This window comes from Mya arenaria, chromosome 11 (genome assembly GCF_026914265.1).
Source record: "Mya arenaria isolate MELC-2E11 chromosome 11, ASM2691426v1".
NCBI classification, from domain to species: domain Eukaryota; kingdom Metazoa; phylum Mollusca; class Bivalvia; order Myida; family Myidae; genus Mya; species Mya arenaria.
In genome coordinates, this window is record NC_069132.1 from 13,860,321 (window position 1) to 13,884,040 (window position 23,720).

The 23,720-nt window shown below is 35.3% G+C and overlaps 2 protein-coding genes across 4 annotated transcripts; both read left to right on the plus strand.

Annotated features, from left to right (window-relative positions):
* The first annotated feature begins 1,072 nt into the window (after positions 1 to 1,072).
* On the plus strand, positions 1,073 to 9,462 carry LOC128208341 (sodium-coupled monocarboxylate transporter 1-like). The gene is made up of 9 exons (XM_052911899.1): positions 1,073 to 4,078; positions 5,633 to 5,738; positions 6,291 to 6,342; positions 6,480 to 6,547; positions 7,126 to 7,153; positions 8,072 to 8,167; positions 8,273 to 8,343; positions 9,079 to 9,286; positions 9,431 to 9,462. Exons 1-9 carry the CDS (start codon positions 3,840 to 3,842, stop codon positions 9,460 to 9,462), a joined length of 900 nt encoding a protein of 299 aa, XP_052767859.1. The 5' UTR covers positions 1,073 to 3,839.
* Positions 7,768 to 23,395, plus strand: LOC128209310 (sodium-dependent multivitamin transporter-like). 3 transcript variants are annotated; one of them, XM_052913294.1, is made up of 24 exons: positions 7,768 to 7,860; positions 8,058 to 8,167; positions 8,273 to 8,343; positions 8,860 to 8,946; positions 9,079 to 9,286; positions 9,431 to 9,549; positions 10,007 to 10,122; positions 13,203 to 13,377; positions 14,853 to 14,958; positions 16,958 to 17,026; positions 17,135 to 17,186; positions 17,322 to 17,389; positions 18,117 to 18,197; positions 18,353 to 18,426; positions 18,710 to 18,847; positions 19,024 to 19,159; positions 19,921 to 20,009; positions 21,010 to 21,122; positions 21,222 to 21,292; positions 21,416 to 21,502; positions 21,708 to 21,895; positions 22,013 to 22,131; positions 22,718 to 22,833; positions 23,131 to 23,395. In XM_052913294.1, exons 8-24 carry the CDS (start codon positions 13,286 to 13,288, stop codon positions 23,227 to 23,229), a joined length of 1,698 nt encoding a protein of 565 aa, XP_052769254.1. In that variant the 5' UTR covers positions 7,768 to 7,860; positions 8,058 to 8,167; positions 8,273 to 8,343; positions 8,860 to 8,946; positions 9,079 to 9,286; positions 9,431 to 9,549; positions 10,007 to 10,122; positions 13,203 to 13,285; the 3' UTR covers positions 23,230 to 23,395. The 3 variants fall into 3 exon arrangements, with proteins under 3 accessions (XP_052769254.1, XP_052769253.1, XP_052769255.1); XM_052913293.1 differs by lacking the exons at positions 7,768 to 7,860; positions 8,058 to 8,167; positions 8,273 to 8,343; ... (2 more) ...; positions 9,431 to 9,549; positions 10,007 to 10,122 and having other exon boundaries at positions 13,096 to 13,377; XM_052913295.1 differs by lacking the exons at positions 7,768 to 7,860; positions 8,058 to 8,167; positions 8,273 to 8,343; ... (5 more) ...; positions 22,718 to 22,833; positions 23,131 to 23,395 and having other exon boundaries at positions 13,096 to 13,377.
* The last annotated feature ends 325 nt before the right edge of the window (positions 23,396 to 23,720 follow it).

The following is a 23,720-nucleotide window of genomic DNA, read 5'->3' on the forward strand; positions in this document are numbered from 1 at the left end:
ATTGATGCCCAAAAATATATTTCTTATTTTAATGCATTATCATGTCTAACTCATTTGACTTAAATGATCAAAGCAAAAGAAATGCAAATGATTAATCTGCAGATATACAAATGTAAGCTTTTTTAACTGGGGAAATTGTTGCCACTTGTCTATTAATTAAAGAACACATTTATAATTAATAATGTTTAATCTGTACACAAATCATATGCCTTCTTTGTTTTAACCATCAATGTCAAAGAGTCCAGCATGATAATGCATTAAATTGAAAAAAATGCATTAATTTATATGAACCCTTTAAAACAAAGACATTTCCTAAATCCAATAAAAAATAATTGAATATTGATGCAGAGTTCAGTTAGAATATAATATAACTTTTTTTGCAGTTGTTGCAGTGAAACTTGCACCAGTGTGTTTTCTGTGGAGATAAAGAGATAGTGTCCAGCAATGAAGACCCAACTCAAGATCTGACCTTGTAAGGCCAATATGAAATAACTGTGTGGGAAAATGTCAGGAATGCACGGAAATCATCAAAAGAACAGTGTTAAATTAATCTTGAATAACTTGACATTTATTTTGTTTGACATATTTATTCATGGTGCAGTGAAAACATTATTTTCTTCTCATGGTTATTTAAATTTAGAATTGATAGGAGGGAACATCACTATGTAGTTTCATGTTCATAGTCAGATCAAAACCCATGTACATGCCCAAATGAGCATTCGAAAATATCAAAATGGTACTTGTTGTATGTAGTGTAAGTTAATTAACATAATAAACAAAAATATTTAATCAATTTCAATTTATTATGCCCTTTTCAAAGAAGAGGAGTATATTGCTTTGCACATGTTGGCCGCTACGTCCGTCTGACAGTAGACCAAAGCTTTTCCGGGTGATAACTCTACAATTCCTAGACCTATTGTCAAACTTGACATGAAAGGTTGGTTTAACCAGTAGATGACCCCTTTTGATTTTAGGGGTAATATGGTCAAGGTCACAGTGACCTTGAACAGGAAGGTGTCAAACCATACATCTGACTGATAAGTTGACAATGCCTGCACCTATGGCCCTCAAACTCAACATGGAGGCTAAGTCTGACTATTAGAAGATCCTATTGATTTAAGGGGTCATTGGGTCAAAAGTCAAGGTCACAGTGACCTTGAATGCTAAAAGGTTGTACTAATAATGACTGGACAAAGCCTGCACCCATGGCCCTTGAACAACTTGACTTTGGGGTTGGGCCTGACCAGTAGGTGAGCCCTATTGATTTGTCACAGACCATTGAACGCAAAAAGCTTGCCTGTGTGACAACTCAACAAAGTCTCCACCCATGGCCTTCAAACTTGAAATTTAGGTTTGGGGTGACCAGCAGATGACCTCTTTGGATTTGGAGGTCAAGGTCACATCTCCAATATTGGTCATTAAAACTATGTCATTTACTTATTCCCTGCTGCTAAGAGGATACATGTTTATCAGCAAATATCAGCCATCATCTGAATATGAGTGAAAACTGTACCAACTACCCTCATACTTTGAATAGCATAATCTTAAAACTGCCTCAAAGGCATCTTTTGTCAATAAAAAAACAGCTGTCATTTCGGTCCATGCATATTTCATTCAATTGTCCAGATATTCTTGACAACATGGCGCTAATTAATGCTGCAGGTTTGAAATTTAAGACATTAGTTTTTTTTCTTCAGCACCATGCAGATTTATTAACACTTTTATAATAAAAACAAACTAGTAAACAAATTTTAAAGATATTAGTTTTTTTCATGGTATGATGCCACAGCACCACGCAGATTTGTTTTCACTTTTATATCAAAGAAAGGAACTCGAGCACAAATTTTGTAGATATGTGGACTCTGTTGATAGAAGTTCTGGGAGGCATTTTTAGGCTCATTTTAAAGTTATATTTTTATTATGTCCCTTGAATCTTGGGTATAGTTTGTATTGTATTTGCATTTTAAAGACATTGACTTCAACAGACCCTAATGAAATGAAGGAATGTAATTGCTTACTGAAACTGTTATAAGCGACGTCATAAATTGAAGCAATTTTAACATAATGAATATGCATTTAACTAATTTAAAGCGGTTCAAAATTAGGAAATTTGAATTAAGAATCTTGTAGGCCATTGGATACATGATTAAGTAGGGCCAATATATTTGTGCTTATTATAATTACATTTATCCTTCTTCATCTACCTTAAAGAGTGTTCATCATTTGTATGAAAGCATTTGATCACGTTTCATTTGAAAGAACTTTGCGGTAGTGTTTGCTTGCTTCAGTTACGTCACCGACAGTCTTGCAGCGCTTTCAGCGCTTTGATTACCAAAGAGGCCGTTCGTTGGCGGTTTTAATAACTGCGTTTCGTCTCGATCTACGCTAGAGATTGATTTCTCGTGTAAAACGTGAACCGTGCTAGCACCATTTGCCTTCAACGGGATGTATTGTTCATGCAAGTATGCGCTTACAACAGACTGGTCGTTATGACTTTCGTCATAAGACATATTTTTATGAACATCATTGGCTAAGTCATTAGTGTTTTGCTTTTCAGCAACATAAGTGTTATCCGAACGTACGATTGGGCTGTTACTTAGCGTATCTGATACATTGGCATTTTGGCTAATCAATTGTGATTTAACATCAATAATATTTGCATAAATAACTCGGCATGATTCCTGAATACCGAAAGAAAGTTTTCTGTAATTCAACTATTTGTTGGCTTACATCCTGCGTAGGAAGACGTGCGCGTATTCTATTAATTGAGCTTTTAGAATGTCCTGAAAGGAAAACACTTTCGTAAGTCACTCTTTCACATCGGAGAATAAGTCTGTAGACTTCTTTTGCTGAAACTTCAAGTCATCAACGTCAGCCTGGAGCTTGAGCAGTGTGGCTAGGACATCCGGTTCTTTAAGGCAGCCGGAAGCGGTGTGACCGTCATCGGTGTCGACATCTCGTGTGATTGACAATGAGTCATTTAGTAACACGTTTGACGATACAATATCGTGAATCTCTGAGGTGCGTTCGCCGTCGATAAAGTGTTGTAACACGTAACAGTCAGATGCCAGCTTTGCGAACTTCGAGCTCTTATTTGTCGATTTTCTGGACTTCAGGCGACCGGACGGCCACCCAGAAGATCCCCTAACGCGGTCACATATTGGTGTTGGCTGAGCTGCTGATGGTCCCTTTTGTAGCGCGCCTCTAGCGTTTTTACATAGCCCTCTCGCGGTAAAGCATAGAGTTCGTCATTAGTTTCTTGAAAGAACTGCTGCCCAGGCGGTATCTGTGACAGCTGATGTTCATCAAGTGATGCCCAACGAGCCATACTATATACAGTTATTACCGTTAATTGGATTGAGCGTGAACAGTTTTTAACCGAGCGCCGAGTTCAACGGGTCGGTGATTTCATTGATTACCAAAGAACAATGCAATTATCAAATGTTACCTCGTAACTATCCAAATCACAATTATATCCATACGAAAAACACACAGTTCAATTATGCACTTCAAAAGCAACACGTCCATATAAATATTGTAATATATCGTTCACAAAATATCAAGATATTTTAGCTTATAAGTGCTAGCAGAAACGCTTGTTTCTGTCCGCCGCCATATTTAATCCGCCCATCATTAACTTAACTTTATTAAATCAATGAATTACACATTTTTTTACAATTGTCTCATCAAAATGTAATCGTATTCTCCATCACAAGATTGCATATACTTATCCTAGTTCAACACTTGAATGCAGACTACCGTTCAGACTGTTTTCTGTTGTTATTATATCAAGTAGACCAGCATATGATAATCAAACTACATAACATTAATACTCCAAAATGAGCTCTACGGACAATCAAACTTTTCACGTTGTGGTTTACATAATTATGGTTCTATTCTTAGTAATATCTACGACGATTGGACTTTACTTCGGTTTTTACAAAAAGCAAAGAACCACAGAAGAGTACCTACTAGGAGGACGGAAAATGAACCTACTTCCGGTCGCCTTGTCGCTCGTCGTCACCTTCCAGTCAGCTATATCCGTGCTTGGAGTTCCGATGGAACACTATATTTATGAGTAAGTCACAATCACTATCACTATCTGCGTCTTTTGAGTTCTAGGCTAATTAGCGACTGTGTTGATAACTTTTCTGAACATGTTGAGAAACATATCACGGTTATTAGTGAAGACTTTAACTTGACTTTAAAAATATAATGATGCAATTGATATCAGAATGCATTTTTTTATAAAAACATATTCCAAGGACAGCAAGATTCGAATCCGTGTACTCTAGGTCTTCAGTCGAGGGCCATATCCATTACAACACAGTAGACAGATGTAATTAAATGAATTTAAGTCACATATATTTTAAACCAAGTTTTACGTTGTCGCGAAATTTGTCAACACTGAACCGAAAGTTGTCAACATTTGAATGTTTATGTTATTGTTTGAACATCTATCAGGTAGTAAGGTTCTTTATTCAAACTGCTGTTTATACTGTACATTTATCCGTAAATATTGACAGTGGCCATAACACAGAGTGCTGCTAACTAGTGATGCCATATGACGCTGCACAGAAAACTCAAACCCCTTAAAAACTGCACTCTCACAGATTGTCAGTTTTGACACTTTTTAAAAATGTTGTCGCAAAATGGGCTAATTGGATCATCAATGCCTTCAATTTAGTCATATTACATAATTTACAATATAACAAATCTCAAATGTTTGGTAAAACTGCCGAAAAGTTCATTTTCTTAAAGCGTTAGTATCGCTTTTACCCATAAAACATAAATTTTAGAACTTAAATATGATACATTGCGATCTTATCTTTTGTCAGCAGTCATATACCACTGGTTTACCAGACATTTACGCAAAAATTGGCTCATTCAAATACAAAAAATAAAAAAGTTGTCTAAACGATCAATCATTTCGTGACGTTTGCTTCATTTCATTACACTGTCTTTTTACACAAATTTCGAAACAAGCAAACCTTTTATTCAAAACGTCTTTATTTTATCAACACTGACAGAAAATAGGTAATTTTGCATTCATAAAACTATTTAGCCAGACTTAGGACATACTCGTATATGCTTTAACAAATACATGCCTTACTTTGAACGGAAACAAGCAACGTTTTAGTAAATGAAAATAAGAGTTCGAAAGCTTTCTACGGGCACAATGTGTTTATTACATTCGTATACTCAATACTGTTATTAGAGGGAAATGGGCAATAACTCCATTCAAAATGACATCATTAAAATTAAGTACGTAATGGAGTTCGAATATGCATTCTACAAGCAGAATGTGTTTTTATCATTATCAGTATTATAATAGCGGGATAATGGCGATAATTGAAGTCAACGTGGTCGCAGCACAACATCCCTCCCCTTTGCAGCCATCTGTAGAAGATACCTGATCGTCTGTGAACGCTTGGAGTGTATCCATCAAATGGTGTTAGATCGCGCAGACGGACGGCCAGTGGGACGGACAAGAGCAACTCAATAATATGTTTGTAGGGATATAAAAAGCGAATTACTCTGAAAACTTGTGTATGAAGATTAACATACATGTAGGCATTTGATACAGAAATGAAATGATGACGTTGAAATAACAAATTATTTTCTCCTACAGCACGATGACAAACTACATGTTTGTGGCAATAATGATTGCGAACGCCATCCAGGCCCTCGTCTTGGTGCCACTTCTTTACCCGCTACGGCTCACCAGCACTTACGAGGTAATGTATGCCAATACATGCGCTCAATTGTGGCTCAGTTGAGGTAACCTTTTACCCTTAAAGACCATTCAGATTACAAGAAATACTTACTCTTGATAAAACATCATTGTTAGGTCGTTTGAAATAAGCATACACACCCTGGTGCTTTTGAAAAAATGCCACACCTTCGTGTGCATTATTGGTTATCAAACGCCGTCCGGCTTAAGTATCCACTCTGCTTCTATGTTACATCCACTCAGGCTGACAAATGTGTATGAGGTAAATACTTATTTCACGTTTTATATTATGCTAACATAATAGTATGACACTAAGGTTTTGAGTATCCACTACTGTATTGGTTTTGATGTTTGTAGTACTTCGGTCGCCGTTTCAAGTCGAGAGCTGTTCAATTGCTTGGAACGATTATGGGAATGCTTCAAACAGTAAATACTCGCATCAAAGCATTCAATACTTCTTTGAAAAAAATCACAACTGACCTGTCTTTAAATGGCTTTATCGTTGCAACTCTTTATATCAGAATTTAATTCACATTCTTACTTTTTCTATTTTCAGTTACTCTATATGGCCATTGTCCTGCTTGCACCCGCTCTCGCACTTGAAGCTGGTAGAGATAGCTTCATTAAATTGATATGTTTATATAAATATTTATGTATAAAAAAGTATTTGCATTTCCTATTTTCTTAAGTAATGTTATTGAACTTCCAACATTGAACATGGCGAAATAAAGTTTTGTTATTGCAGTTGCTGGCATTCCTTTATGGCTGTCGGTAATTGTGGTAGGTATCATTGGGACATTTTACACTTCCATAGTAAGTATAATATGCCGTTTTAGTGTTATGTTATTATTCTTTAAAGTTATGAAAAGTATGTGTTTCTAATAATTGGCAACTTGTGTATAAGTGCGTGATATACTTACTGTATATTTTCAGGGTGGTTTAAGAACAGTAATTTGGACAGACGTTTTCCAGTTTATTAAACTGTATTGAGGGCTGCTAATAATCCTTATATTAGTAACAACACCAGCTTCTCGTTTAAATGATCAGTCTAATCATGATTATCATCATCATCATCATCATCATCATCATCATCATCATCATCATCATCATCAATGTTATCTTATGAAGATAACTCCTCAACCTACTCAATTACCAAATCCTCGTCCTTTTCGCTGCCCTCCTCTAGCTTCCTCGTCGTCGACCTACTCAGCCTCTTCCTCCGTCTTTCCTCCTCAGCGTCTTCCCCCTTATCAACCTCATTCCAATCATTATCGTTGTCGTCGGCATAACCATGATACAGAAAACACAGTTTTAACAAAATCGCAATTACATTCATTTATACTTGGTATCACCTTTGATACATATAAAGGAAATCAGTTCATGTTTTTCAGGGAATAAACAAGGTCGGTGGCATGAAACGTATGGGAGAGATCGCCATCGCTGGAGGCCGAGTCAATTTCAGCATATAGGTTTCATATCTTCATTGGTGCCGAATACAGTAACTGTATTGTTTGTTTGATGAATAGCCTATGTCTTATTAAAGATGTTGTTATTCGGTTAGAAAATTGTTTTAAGCAGGACTTACATATTTGTGTACATAAAAAACACTTTGCGACATGACCTAAACATCTTGTTGATAAACTACAAAGTGCAATTCAGAATTGACCCGGACCCCCGAGTTCGGCACACGGTATGGGGACTGCTGATTGGCGGAATTTTCAACTGGTTACCGAACTGCTGCAACCAGTCAGCCGTACAGAGAATCTGCTCCATGAAATCCGTCAAGGATGCTAAAATGTACATAAATATATTGGAACCAACTTTGTTCTTAGATGTATTAGATTTATCTACGTATAATTGTGAATGCAGGTGATTTTACTTATAATTAATTTTTTTGAATAATGAAAAATAAGTTTCCATTTTTTATTTCCTTTAAATGGAATGGCATTTCAAAGGTTTCTTTTTTCCTATCAGATCGTGTCTATTGAACATCCCGTTTTTGGTGATCCATGGAGTTTTGCTAGCCCTGGTGGGTCTCCTGTTATATGCCTAGTTCACACTGGAGCGGTGTGACCCTTACCTATCAGGGGCTATTTCAAAGCAGACTTGTTCAGCGGAGCGCTCAGGTTACCTCCCTTTGATAATAACATAAATCATGAAAACAATTACACTTTCATTAAGTATTTGCAAAATAAAACATTTACTACTTTAATGACGAACGCAGTGGCCATATATACATAACTCTGCTTCATTAGCATGACTATATAACCAAAAACATTCAAAGCAAGTATAACATTTTAGAATTTATGATATATCATTTCAGCTCTTTGTCCTCAGGCATCAACTCCATGTCGGCGAATACACTGCAAGATATTCTCATCGACGTCTTGAAGGACAAACAGTACAAGAAAACAATGTTTGCAAAACTCGCTGGTAAGGAAGATATTGGCAATATTTATTAAAAATAGTGATTCTATTATCTAAAGGTGTGAATTCTTTCGCCATTCGTATGTTTGACAAATTCTTGTGTAATTTCAGTCTTAGTATACGGCGCCCATGCTGTTGGTCTTGCGTACCTAGCTCCTTCGTTGACGGGACCTATCACACAGGTATAAAATTCTACACTACTTTCGGAAACAGCTCTCCGGTGAGCTGTGTTACAACAAAAGAAACTGAGTATCACAATGCGCACAATTATAAGTGAATTAGGTAGAAAACAAATTGCCATCAAGAGATTATTGCACAACCCTGTCTGATCTGAAGGCTGAATACATAACAAAATTAATTCACAGGAAAGGTAGATTATCCTACAAAATATTACAAATATTACAAGCCATTTTCATACCATTTTCATGAATGACGCAAAAATGAATTGTGCTAAAATTCATTTAAGAAGCAACCATTAAAAGTAGGTGGCAAAGAAAGGGATGGTTTATATATCAAGCGGAGCTAATGATTCTGATATGCCAATAAACTGATAAGGTGTAGTACTGAATATGAAAAATCTTGGATACTATTATTTTGATTTTGTATGTACTTTTGTTGCGTTCATTTTATTTGCGCTGGTTTTGCTATTGCACCACATGAAATGTAAACAGAAGTGTGTACGTCGGATATCGTTTAAGATAGGTGTTACAGCAATCGGAGCTACTGGTGGGCCGATGGTCGGTATCATCTTTCTAGGGGCAACGTTTTCACAAGCAAACTGGATAGTAAGTTCTTACCTTGATATAACCATGTTAATGAAAAGATAAATTACAATATTTAAATAAAGATTCTTGTATCTTGCATCTTGTATGCTGTTTACTATTCTCAAAACCCATGGACTATTTCTCTTTTTACAGGGAGCGTTTGCAGGCGGAATCATCAGTATTGTTGTAAACATGTGGGTAGCACTTGGCTCCGTCCTTTACGGGGCAAAGGCCCCGACATCCCTTCCTGTCTCAATAGAAAGTTGCCTCACACAAAACCTGACATCACTGTCCGCGTTCAACCTGACAAATACACTTGCCACTGTTACAAACTTTACGACGCAAGTTTCTCAACCTTTTAGTGAGTTTCCTTATATTGCTTGTAATGCAAATTGAAATGCTATAAGTAAGCCATAGACTTCCATTATAAATACTTAAATATATAATGTATATGTGCTTTGTGTTAACTATGTATTGTGTGATTTGCAATTGCTTTCTTTTGCAGGACTGAACATGTTCAAGAAGGAACGCATCTAACTATTTATCACATCTCCTACATGTACTTTGGTCTGCTTGGATTCATGGTCACATTTATATGTGGACTGGCTATCAGCATGTGTACGGGTAAGGCTTACAAATAAACTAGTTTAAAGCACCAGTAAACATTAGTGTCATTGAACTCTTGTTTCACAGACCGTTCCAAGGCGGTGATCTTATCATTTATTGATAAAGCTATGTTGATGCATATGTGGTCTGTTTGTTTATACGTGTGTTTCACTCGTTCAGTATCGTTTGGTATCTTGTTGTGTGCCTCTAAAACATATCATATATTTGTTATTTTTACCACAAGGCTTGTCCCTGAAGTTTCCATTGTATCAACCATTTATACTGTTCTTCCAAATGAATACAATTTTGGATAACATTCAATGTACACTTTATAGCTGAATTAGAAATTGACCTTCTCTAGCGGCCTACATTTTGTTTTACTGAAACTAATATGACATTGAACACATTACAAGGATTTATATCAGTTTGGAAAGCCGTTTTGACACATAATTTATAATCATGTTTAACTTCAAAGGTATGGATAGGGAAGATCCGACAGAGGAAGAATATATTTTTCCCTGTCTCCGTGGGTTCTGGAAAATTGGCTACACCAAAACCTCAAATCAACCCGTTGACGCTGCCGACATGTCGGTAAGAATACCGTTTTACTTATATTTTTGTTGCTTTTTTGAAAACAACGTCTTTATAAGATGAAACTATAACGAATGCTTAAATCTAATTAAAGATATGAAACATTGTACATATTGTTGTGTGCTGTATAGTTTGAAGTAGATTATGTGGTTAAGACAAAAAATAATAATAACTTTAAAGTGAGTGTGTTATGTTAATTTTCAAAGTATATGTTTATATTCATGATGCACGTACTTTATTTTCTCAAAATTTATTTATGAATTATTGTTTGTAAGCTTTCTATCTGCGGAAGACAGATGTCCAGCTAGAGAACACTGTTCCAGTCGAAAACCTGGAAATAGAAGTGTATCATGATAAAACAATTGTAAAATAACAGAGTAATGGTTAATCCTAAAGTACTTAATATGTCTACATGTATATTACTTATAAGGAAATTAATTTTTAGTGTTATACCTAAGCATCATTTTCATTGTTATTGGTTTGGTTAACGTGCTTGTCTATATATTTACCATCGTACTGTTATGTAATAATACAAGAATTAGTCAAATATGTATGCATCATTGCAAACCTAGTAACGAATCATAATGTATAATAAACATTTTAGAAAACAAGGAAGTGGGCGAAAGCCTTGTTGTTTTATGATGCGGTTTATACAAAATACTTTAACATACATATTGAGTCGATTGTCCACTTAAAGAAATCAACATTGTTAACTTTATCGTAATTTTCTACTCTGGATACAATCATAATCTGCAGTGGTAGTTCTACCAAAACTTGAGACAATTATTTCATCTGTAGTTGTTAATTCAAATATATATATTTGAGATCATCATAAGATATTCATCTTTAAAAGTTCACAACGATGCCGTTATTCGCGTAGTAAATTTTAACAAAGCTCTGAACAAACAGCCCAATGTGTGGATATTCGGATATGGCGTGAGACCACTGTTATTTTTACTAAATGTTTCATATAGACACTAACCTGGCTTTTCACTTTAAAACAGTTCCAATTGAAAAACAAGTAACTGGCTGCTGTAGAACAATCCAAGACACAAAATTTAATCACAAGAAAACATAGGGTTGACCAATGCGTTGTCTCACAAAATTGAGTAGTAATACATGACCCTGAAGTCAAGACGGAATAAGGCTACAAACAACCAATTAAACTAGTTGCACAGGCAATGATTTTTCCAATTTTTACACTGAAAACTATCAGTTTTTGCAATACAGTGTCAAATTATGTTAAGCTCTATGCAAAAAGCCCATCTGTTTCTTCTCTTTCATTCAACTTTAATCAAATATTGATACTTGAACACAAGGTCAACGTGAGGGCACGTGAGACTGTGGTCTTGAGCCATATTGCGCATAAAAGTCCGCAAGAATAAACCATGCGGTATGTGAACATCATTGTCGAAGCAAGCAGCGGTGTTATTATCCCCATGGTAATTTATGCATGCCAGAAGAGTTCAGAAATGTGAATGACTGCGTTTGACACGAATACACCACTACACTGTGCAGTTTGATTCGGCCTTTGTTTCCAAACCAGAGCGCAGAATATTCATTCAATGTTATGCCCGCATAAGTTATGGTATACGTATATGACACTTTTTAAACAACATAATAACTTTCATGTCCAACTACGTATGGATTTACCTGTGTAAGAATCTTGTTATTTTGTACAGAATCTTCGTAAGTAATTTTCAGTTAAACACAACTAAACATTTTCGCCGTATTTTTCTGCACCATCTTTTCGTCAGAGTATGCCAACTGAATTTGGAAAAAGGAATTACAAATCAAATTAATTTAACAACAATTCGATGCGGCTGTATTAGCAGATAATTTCTTATATTCTTTACGAAAGAATTAAACAATCATATGCTGGAAAACATAAAAACAAAACAAACGAAAACGAATTTGTAAAATTGTTTCGTGTTTAATATAAAAAAATGATAAACCATTTTAAGTGAAATTGGAACCCCTCAATAAAAATCAGGTTTAAATTGCACAAAGCAGACACATAAGTCTGTTTGAAGAAAATAATCAAGATTGGTTAAAGAAAAAAAAAACGTTTCAGCTGCCAGTCAATAGTTCTTAATGATGGAAACGATGGTTATATCCTTTTTATGATTTATTTAATGACATATATATTTTTGTGATGAGGATGCTAAAACGGATGCAGAAAAAGACGCATATAGAATATACTTACCCTCAAACTTAAATTACTACTCTATTGTGTAACAGGGTGACTTAAATTCGCAATACCAAACTAAAAGTCCAAGATTAATACTTTTAATAGAAATAATTCTATAAACATTTTAATGGGGTATACAACGCATTTCAATTCCTCTCTCTTCGTTTTCTCCTTCTGCCCTGGACCACTCAGTTTATATACAAATCATTAATATCACCCGACATCTCAGCTGGGACGACAGATGTTTCAGCTTCTAACTTTGTTTGAACAAAATGACAATCAAGTTCCTTTTATCAGATTATAGTTTAGAAATCTTAAAGTTTAATTTACAGTTATTTAGTCTTATGTACTCTGAGAGTGACAAGTAGTATGAGTACGTGATGTTTACTTAAGAAGTCACCTTGTACAACTGCATCAGAAACTCTGTCCTTAGCATTTTAGGCTTATGATTTGAATAAGAGCCAATTGCAAACATTCATGTATTTGACTGTATACATTCCATGTATATTGTCGTCTTTTATACTTCATAGAAATTTACATGAAAACCCAGCCTAAACGTTTCAAGACCATAGCATATAATAATCATCAATTGAATATATCATACATTATTAATTTAACTCAATCAATTAATTACACAATATTTTACAACTGTCTCATCAAAATGTAATCTCATTCTCCATCATAAGATTGCATATACTTATCCTAGTTCAAATTATCGACAGTTATACATTTGAATGCAGACTACCGTTCAGACTGTTTGCTGTTGTTATTATATCAAGTAGACCGGCATATGATAATCAAGCTACATAACAGTAATACTCCAAAATGAGCTCTACGGACGATCAAACTTTTCACGTTGTGGATTACATAATTATGGTTCTATTCTTAGTAATATCTACGACGATTGGACTTTACTTCGGTTTTTACAAAAAGCAAAGAACCACAGAAGAGTACCTACTAGGAGGACGGAAAATGAACCTACTTCCGGTCGCCTTGTCGCTCGTCGTCACCTTCCAGTCAGCTATATCCGTGCTTGGAGTTCCGATGGAACACTATATTTATGAGTAAGTCACAATCACTATCACTATCTGCGTCTTTTGAGTTCTAGGCTAATTAGCGACTGTGTTGATAACTTTTCTGAACATGTTGAGAAACATATCAAGGTGATTAGTGAAGACTTTAACTTGATTTTAAAAATATTATGATGCAATTGATATCAGAATGCATTTTTTGTAAAAACATATTCCACCGGCAAGATTCGAATCCGTGTACTCTAGGTCTTCAGTCGAGGGCCATATCCATTACAACACAGTAGACAGATGAAAATAAATGAATTTAAGTCACATTTATTTTAAACCAAGTTTTACATTGTCGCGAAATTTGTCAACACTGAACCGAAAGTTGTCAACGTTTGAATGTTTTTGTTATTGTTTAAGGTTGTTTGAACATCTTTCAGGTAGTAAGGTACCTTATTCAAACTGCTGTTAATACTGTACCTTTATCCGTAAATATTAACAGTGGCCATAACACAGAGTGCTGCTAACTAGTGATGCCATATGGCGCTGCACAGAAAACTCAAACCACTTAAAAGCTGCACTCTCACAGATTGTCAGTTTTGACACTTTTTAAAAATGTTGTCGCAAAATGGGCTGATTGGGACATCAATGCCTTCAATTCAGTCATATTACATAATTCACAAAAGAACAAATGTCAAATGGTTGGTAAAACTGCCGAAAAGATCATTTTTATTAAAGCGTTAGTAACGCTTTTAGCCATAAAACATCAATTTTCGAACATTAATATGATAAATTGCGATCTAATATAATGACAGCAGTCTTATATCACGGGTTTTCTAGACATTTACTCAAAAATTGGCTCATTCAAAAACAAAAAATAAAAAAGTAAATAAAAACGATCAATCATTTCGATACGTTTGCCACATTTCAGTTCACTGTGTGTTTTACAAAAAAATCCAAACAAGCAAACCTTTTAATCAAAATGTCCTTATTTATCAACACTGACAGAAAGTAGGTCACTTTGCATTCATAAAAATATTCAGCCAGACTTTGAACGGAAACTTGCAACGTTTTAGTAAATAAAAATAAGAATTGTGTCTATAGGACACGGAGGCTTCAATATTCAGGCTTTCGTAACATGAATGCCGCTTTGAAAGTAATTTATGTAATGGGGTTCGAATGAGCTCTCTACGGGCACAATGTGTTTATTACATTTGTATACTCAATATCATTAATAGAGGGAAAAGGGCAATAACAAAATGGAGCAGCACAACACGCCTTCCCTTTACAGCCATCTGTAGAAGATACCTGATCATCTGTGAGTGCTTGGAGTTTATCCATCAAATGGTGTTAGATTGCACAGACGGGCGGCCAGTGCCAGTGGGATGGACAAGAGCAACTCAATATGTTTGTAGGGGTATAAAAAGCCCTGAAAAGTTGTGTATATAGTTGATCATAAATGTAGAAGTTTGATACAGAAATGAAAAGATGACGTTGAAATAACAAATTATTTTCTCCTACAGCACGATGACAAACTACATGTTTGTGGCAATAATGATTGCGAACGCCATCCAGGCCCTCGTCTTGGTGCCGCTTCTTTACCCGCTACGGCTCACCAGCACTTACGAGGTAATGTATGCCAATACATGCGCTCAATTGTGGCTCAGTTGAGGTAATCTTTTACCCTGAAAATCCATTCAGAGTACAAGAAATACATACTCTTGCTAAAACATCATATTTGGGTCGTTTAAAATAAGCATACATCCTCTGGTGCTTTTAAAAAAAATGCTAGACCTTCCAGTGCATTATTGGTTATCACAAACCGTCCGGCTTAAGTATCCACTCTATCGTATATATGAAACATTTATACAGTACAGCATGTATAATATTCTCGATGGAACGGTTGAACAAGTTCTGTTGCAGACACTGGATATACATGTATTCGTATACCTTTAATTTATGCGTCACGGTGATTTATAGAGATTTATCAGTAAAATGAAAATGATAGTTCAAACATTCAAGTAACATTTAGATATATTTCACTCTTTTGAAGTTTGAGCTTGGTCTTTCTTCCAAAATAACGGTGAGGGTGAACAATGATATAATTTCAACATCATTTCCGAAATAACGTTATGTTCGCATACAATTTGGCGTGGTTTTTTTTCTGATAAACTGTATTGTCTGTCTAGGTATTTACAAAAAATGTTAACATTAGTGTAAGATCGCTTCAATTTAAATTAATCATATATAAACGGGAAAATATATAGGTGAGGATCTAGTTGTTTAAAGTGAAACGTGGCCTTCGTTTATAGAAAGTTTTAATTCATTTCAATGCTCATTTAAGTACATATCAGTATACTAACTTATCTAAAACCATGAGGACGCATACAATTATGTATCAGTACATTACATAGCATACAGAGTTTGTAAATTGTAGGTATTAAGGGCCTTCCACAATCCAAAAGCGCATAAAGAATGCCAACATTAAATTCTTTGCGACATGTTGTGATATATATATATATATATATATATATATGGAAGGAGATCTTAGCAGAATTCAGCCCAAAACATGCATGTTTTCGGCAAGTACGTCGCCAATAAAAATACGTTCCATGTGTATAATCAACAATGTATTGTGGTTTCTTTGATATAATTCTAAATAATAAAGACATTTAATAAAAAAGGGGAAAATAGTAAATCAAATTTACTTCCTGCTAACAAATTATCAAATATCTTTCTAGAAATAGAAGCCATCACCACAAACCCACATGCCATTATTGTTGGTAGTTTTGAATATTTGAAACAAAAATAAAATTTAGTCTTGTAGAAATGATCTTACGAAAATAAAAATGAGACAAAATTCAATAAATCTTCTTTTGTAAAATTTGCTGAATTACTTATAACTCCTATGCAAGGTGCAAAGACTTTATGCATGATGTTTTCTAAATATTGTAAGTCGAAGTAAATAAAAGTGAAATTTTGAAACGTTGTTTTTATTTCTGTCTTTCAAACCAAACTTTTCCACTGTGGTAGAACCTTAACCTATATGTCTGTATATGTAAAATTTAGATTATTCTCGCGACACTAATTTATAAGATGATATATCAAGCGGCAATATTTTTCATTATATAAGCATTATCCTTTTGCTTCACTCTTGAAATAATAAAAAATCAACTCAGACATGGGAGAAATAAATCATAAATTTCATTATGCGGACTATATAGTTATGGTGATATTCCTGCTTATTTCATCTCTCATCGGGGTTTTCTACGGCTGTTATAAGAAACAGAGGACACCTGAGGAGTACCTGTTGGGAGGCCGCCAGATGAACCTACTTCCGGTCTCCATCTCCCTGCTGGTCACATACCAGTCGGCTATCTCGGTGCTGGGTATTCCGACCGAGTTGTATGTGTACGACATAATGCTAATGTACATGCAGATCGCCATCATGATCTGCTCAGTCATACAGGCGTATCTGTTTGTCCCCCTGCTGCATCCCTTAAGGCTGACAAGCGCATACGAGGTAATCTACATAAGCGCAACTGTGGTTATATAGCAAAGAACCTTCATGTAAGATGAGATTATATAAAATCAATGTAATTATGACTTTGGTTTCATTTATTTGCAGTATTTTGGTCGACGTTTCAAGTCGAGAGCTGGTCAGTTGCTTGGAACCATCATGGGGATGCTCCAAACGGTAAATGTCATTGATTGTTCATGTTTAACACTCGCTAGTTTGTTCATTTTCTGACTTGCGTTGTTGTAAAGTTTTATTTAAAACAGATGCAAATGCTGCTTTTTTCAGTTACTCTATATGGCCATTGTCCTGCTTGCACCAGCATTAGCCCTCGAAGCAGGTAAGCTACATTGTACATTCAATAAATCATTGATGAAAAATGTATACGTCTATTATTGTGTACTCAAACAATTGTAATTCAAATATTCTGTTTGATGCTTGTTGATATGTTAATGAAAATAGTCTGGGTTTGCAGTCGCAGGCATTCCGCTATGGCTGTCGATAGTTGTTGTGGGTATCATTGGGACGTTTTACACTTCCATAGTAAGTCTTACATGTCATTTTTTAAAATAAATTCAAAAATCTTGTTTTGTTACCAGCTCTGGTGCATGTAGTCACGCCATGAAACTAGATCATAGTAGATGGTGACCTACCAGTTCTTGTACATGTAGTGATGTCACCGAACTAGATCCTAGTAGATGGTGACCTACCAGTTCTTGTACATGTAGTGATGTCACCGAACTAGATCATAGTAGATGGTGACCTACCAGTTCTTGTACATGTAGTGACGCCATGAAACTAGATCATAGTAGATGGTGACCTACCAGTTCTTGTACATGTAGTCACGCCATGAAACTAGATCATAGTAGATGGTGACCTACCAGTTCTTGTACATGTAGTCACGCCATGAAACTAGATCATAGTAGATGGTGACCTACCAGTTCTTGTACATGTAGTGATGTCACCGAACTAGATCCTAGTAGTTGTTGAGCTACCAGTGATTATCTCTGTAGTTAGGAAATGAACTAGATCATAGTAATTGTTGAACCTCTTGTGCATGAACCCCGTTCGTATTAATATCTGGATAGTGTTGACGAATAAGAACGTTTTATTAAAGAGTTGCCTTTTGAAGCATTTAAGCCTATCCATCGGTTTAAAAAAACAACTATGTAGTAATTTCTTGAACATATGCGAGACACATGCTACCAGATCTGAAACTATAACGAACGTATTAAGATAAACTATATAAAAAAATCCGTAACATTTTCAGGGTGGTATAAGGACAGTGATATGGACAGATGTCTTCCAGTTCATTATATTGTATGCCGGACTAGTCGTTATTCTCATATTGGTAGCTATTTTGATTCTTTGAAATAATCTGCATTATTAGATTGTTAAAATTCACATTACCTATTTTTTTCAAATTTCTGGAAGTAAGACTGAAGTAAAATTCAAGAGTCAAAACGAAAACAGCAACCATTTATGCAAACAACTGATATTTTCCAGGGAATAAACAAGGTTGGTGGCGTGAACCGTTTGGGAGAGATCGCTGTCGCAGGAGACCGAGTAAATTTTAGCACGTGCGTTTCGTGACTTAATTGCAATTTTGTAGTTGTGTTCTTCATTTCTATTTAAAACGAATGTTCTCCGACATGTTTACATTTTTCAAGAACGAAATAGCTTTTATATAATTTTGTTTTGGTATATTTGTTTAAACTATCTTTCGCTACACATTAAATTCTTTCGAATGAAACCATACTAGAATGTGTCACCAGGCGTCCAAAATTCAAATAATTGTACACTAGATACCAAAATTTGCATTTAAATGTAAACTGGGTTATATACAAGAACAATACATTGCAGAACCGACCCGGACCCCCGAGTTCGGCACACGGTCTGGGGTCTCCTGATTGGCGGAATGTTCAACTGGTTACCGAACTGCTGCAACCAGTCAGCCGTACAGAGAATCTGCTCCATGAGATCCGTCAGGGATGCTAAAATGTACGTAAATAATGTTAACTTATTTATACTGGCAAGAAGTTTGGGTAATTTGTTTATTACAGAAATGCTAACACAAACTAAAAAGCGATTTCCTATATGAAGTTCGTCACAAAATGTTTCCCACAAATGTTGTCCTCAGTAATTATACATAAAAGCCGATCTGATCATCTTATTAGGTCGTGCCTGTTGAACATCCCTCTTATTGTGATTTACGGAGTTGTGCTATCCCTGGTGGGTCTCTTGCTGTATGCCTACTTCACACTTGAGCAATGCGACCCCTACCTATCAGGGGCTATATCAAACAATAACCAGGTAGGCGTTCAACAGTAGCATCTATACATTGAGTACACAGAACCTTTTTGCCAGACGTAGGTGTCTGTGATCAGAATGCACTGTGTTGTTTGTGGAGTTTTGTTCCATGTTTCTTGTTTGTGTTTTTTTGTTGTTGTTTTTTTGTGTTTTATATCTTTGGCGTTTACCCTGTGCTATAAAACGGTGTTTATGTTTAAACTTTTGGCTACTGAGCTTGTTTCTATAGTTTTTCATATAAATCTAGGTATGCGAAAAAGTACAGAATTATAATAAAATTAACATTTAATGTAATACCTCGATTGCCTCCATGATCGTGTCTTTTCTTAAGATATGCGATGTTCACATTTATGTAAATTGTTGATGCCTGGTAACGCTAAAATAGAACAAATATATTACAAAAATGTGTTTCGCCTTAAAGGATTGAAAAAAAGATGTCATTTTCAATTACAAATTCAATAACTGTCTATATCTATCATATAATTTGATAAAATATTTTAAATATAAGTATTAAGCAGTACACTTCATTACATAACAATACAATCTGCGATCACCAGGCATAGAAATAAACCTTAATATGCATGGCTAAATGATATGACAAACGTAATGAAACAACGGGTTGTTAAAAGGCAATGATACTGTACAGTCATGCGTTTGAGTGTTTATAATTAAACACACCTTTCACCCACGCTGTGACGTTCAGTAAGACACACTTATTTTGCAAGTATAAAAAAAAAAAAACATAAGTATTCCTTTTGTTACAGCTGGTCCCATATTTCGTGATGCGAGTGTTTCACAACGTTCCCGGCTTAGCGGGAATATTCATAGCAGCCTTGTTCAGTGGAGCGCTCAGGTTATCTCCCTTTGATATTTATATCAAGTTAATATTTGTACTCTTTTTTTCAATATAGTAAATAACGCACTTTAAGTACTAACTTTGACATACAAAATTATGCCAAATTATTTAGGACGCTGTGCAAGCCAACCCAGGCAACAAGGAGTATGTTAATACATTCAGGAACATGATCAGTAATACATTCTGAGTAAACACGGGCCCACGAATTGTATGCCGTTTTTAAACGCTCATCATCGTGCTTATCACCAAAACAATTATCTATAACTTGACATCATTTTTTTTTTCAATAACATATTAAGTTTGAAGTAAACATTTTAAATTACTGTCTAACAAAGTTAAGGCAGGTGATAATTTGTACACACAGAAACAAAAATTCATGGTATAACGCAAATCGACCTGGTTATATAACGAAAATAATATTGTGTTCACCAACATTATAATGCAAGGGTTTAAAAAAAATGTATATCAGTATCCCCGCTCAATATTGCATTTTGTAGCCAGATCCATTACAGACACGTGTCGGTTGATATTGCCATTTAGTATGCGTTTAATAATTTAACAAATAAATAAGGACGCCACAGAGAGACATAAAAGCTCATCAAAACCATAGCTGACACTGACTTACAATGCGCGACTGGTATAAATGCTTAGTCAATTATAGATGATCTAGGTGTAGTGCCAAACCAGTCCAAACAGTTGCCAAGTATTAAGCAACAGTGATGTTCTTGATTCATAACTTGGTTTCTCTTGTGAAGCAAAATAACTGGACAATATATTCCATGGACAGTACAATACGCAACATCCAATGACGACGCCACCCAAATCAGAACCTGCATATTACAAACACTAGTAGAGTGTCCGTATCAAGTCATATACGTGTATCACAATAATGAGCCACAAGAAGCCATGGATCGTTTTTGATAAACAGATTACTTTTCATCAAATCTTGCATATTTCAATTAACACTTTTAACTTAAAACAGATTCTCTCATTTAAGCTCGCTGTCTTCAGGCATCAATTCCATGTCAGCGAATACGCTACAAGATCTTCTGGTGGATGTTTTAAAGGATGCTCAACAGTACAAGAAGACAATGATTGCAAAACTCGTTGGTAAGAAATTTAGTGCCTTAATTTCGTATTTTTTTTCGTTAACATCGATGTTATAGCTTTCTGAGAGCCACTGTCTATATTCTCACATGCATATTTCAGTATTGGTGTATGGTGCACTTGCTGTTGGACTGGCGTACCTCGCTCGGTCAATGGCTGGACCTGTCACGCAGGTATATATTGTACTTTGGATTATTTTATCCGATTGTTTAAAAAATCGTTTTTCATATGTTGCATATACGAAAGCACCCTGTGAGAAATCATAAACTCGACAGGGATATATACTAATATTTCAGATAGCTGTGACTGCGATGGGCGCGGCCGGTGGACCAATGGTCGGTATCCTTTTTCTTGGAGCAACGTTTCCACAAGCAAATTGGATAGTAAGTACTTAAAGATTACCTTTCATCTTTGCATACATGGATCGTTATTTACCAATAAAATAATTGAAAATACACAGACAAGCCGAATAAACTGAAGTTCAACAAATATCCAGTTTAATGGCCAATTATGAATACACGTACATGGTCTTTTTTAATCAACTGTTATCTCTTGTTAAATTATCTCTGTAATACCCCTTTGTCACAGGGAGCGTTTGCGGGAGGAATCATAGGTATTGTTGTGAACATGTGGGTCGCTATTGGCTCCGTCCTCTATGGAAACAAGGCGCCGAAATCTCTTCCTGTTTCAATAGAAGGTTGCATAGCACAAAACCTGACATCATTTGCGACGTTCAACCTGACCAATACAGAGTCCACTGTTACAAACTTTACGACGTAAATATACTGCATTTTTTTAAATTGCATACGCAGTTGTTTATTTCGACTGAAAGTGTGTTACTATGCACAAATTTAAGAAACAATGTAATGTGAATATGAACATCTATTTTGCAGGACTGAAAGTGTTCAACAAAGCATGCACTTAGCTATTTATGATCTCTCATACATGTATTTTGGATTACTTGGATTCCTCGTCACTTTTATTTTTGGCCTTTTCATCAGCTTGTGCTCAGGTAAGACTTTGAATACATTCAGTTCATAACACGAATCTGTAAAAACGATTTCGTCGCCATGGTGAAAAAACGTCATTATAAATATGATTTTGATTTATAACTCGTTTAATAAATTTTAACGTGACGTCATATTAAATGAAAAGTGATGAAATGTGTGCGTTAGTAAGCGACGTTTTATGTAATAAGCACTGTCAATCTACAAGTTAGTATTCATTATATAATAAAAATATTATATTTATGGTCATTTAAAAGGAACATAATTAAACAGGTTTATAAAAATTGAAAAAATCAGGACCCGCAAAGGTTCGTTTCTGTTATCAATTCTAGAAAACTCGTTTAAAAAAGTCCCTTTTGAGTTTCCATTCATGTATTATCCTCTATTTTTAAAATGCAATGGTCGGACATAGTTTTGTTGTTGCTGTTTTAAGGGTAAGCACATAACATTGTTGCTCCTTGACACATTATGAGTTGAGACCAAACCAAATGTACCCCCCAGGACTAAATTCAGTCTTTAGAGACAAATAAAAGGTTGACCTATATATTTAATAATAATGACTTTGACGTACTATTTCGCATCATTGCATAGGTATGGATCGAGAAGACCCAACGGAGGAGGAATATATATTTCCATGCCTCCGAGGGTTCTGGAGAGTCGGCTACATTGCATCCTCAAAACCACCAACGTTCACTGTCATCAAAACGGTAAGTCCACATTGTTAATAGTGATTTATATTAAACATCTTACATATAGGTGTTTTCTTACTTAAAATACAATGTGAAAGTGACAAATTTAAGTCCTAGTCATACCAATCAATCAAGCTTTATGGAAAATAACATTCGAAAGTTATAATGCGCATGTACATTTGCCAGTATATTCGGAGGCAAATAAAAATTCGCATATAATGTTACAAATATCTCCCATATTTTGTATTTCAATACAATCTTATGATGTTTAATTCTCATCAGTATAAATAGCATTTATCTTGTATTTACTTGTAGAAAACAGAAAAAGTGGACCATCAAGAAACAATAGCTCCCATTAAAGGCCTGGAAATGACTCGATGGTACAATAATAGAAATACTGCAATTACCGAGTGAAAACAAGCGCTACCCCAATCGTTACTACTCGGCCATTCCCGGAGCCCGGAATATAGACCATTTCTTTGGATATTAGCCGACTTTGTTCCGATTGGCCATATCCATATATCAATTTTAGTAGTGTATATACAAATGTATTGTCAGTAAAGCCATATCCAGAATTTTATCGCAAAAAAATACTTAATCATTATTAAACTCATATCTAGTTATCGATTATCTAACATATCATTCTACACAGAAAGTGGGTTATGTGGGATCCCAGTGGCTCCAGGCAGATTAACTCGCGAAAACCAGACTTTCCATGCTCGTTTTGGGTATTTTGCATGCAAGTCTTCAATAATAAAATTTGATTTACAAGAACATCGGTGTCGAAAACGGTGATAGATCTTGGTATCTGAAATCAAACTGCAGTTACATTATCCCCATGGTGATATTCATTGTTTATGGATGTCTGGTTTGTTTAAGAAATGGGAATACTTTCATTTTGGACA

Coding starts and splice junctions, on each gene's coding strand:
- LOC128209310 (XM_052913293.1), top strand. CDS start 13,139: ATGAGCTCTACGGACGATCAAACTTTTCACGTTGTGGATTACATAATT. Junction 17,187..17,321: donor AGCATTAGCCCTCGAAGCAG/GTAAGCTACATT, acceptor CTGGGTTTGCAG/TCGCAGGCATTCCGCTATGG. Junction 17,390..18,116: donor GGACGTTTTACACTTCCATA/GTAAGTCTTACA, acceptor TAACATTTTCAG/GGTGGTATAAGGACAGTGAT.
- LOC128208341 (XM_052911899.1), top strand. CDS start 3,840: ATGAGCTCTACGGACAATCAAACTTTTCACGTTGTGGTTTACATAATT. Junction 7,154..8,071: donor CAAGGTCGGTGGCATGAAAC/GTATGGGAGAGA, acceptor CTTTGTCCTCAG/GCATCAACTCCATGTCGGCG. Junction 8,168..8,272: donor AATGTTTGCAAAACTCGCTG/GTAAGGAAGATA, acceptor GTGTAATTTCAG/TCTTAGTATACGGCGCCCAT.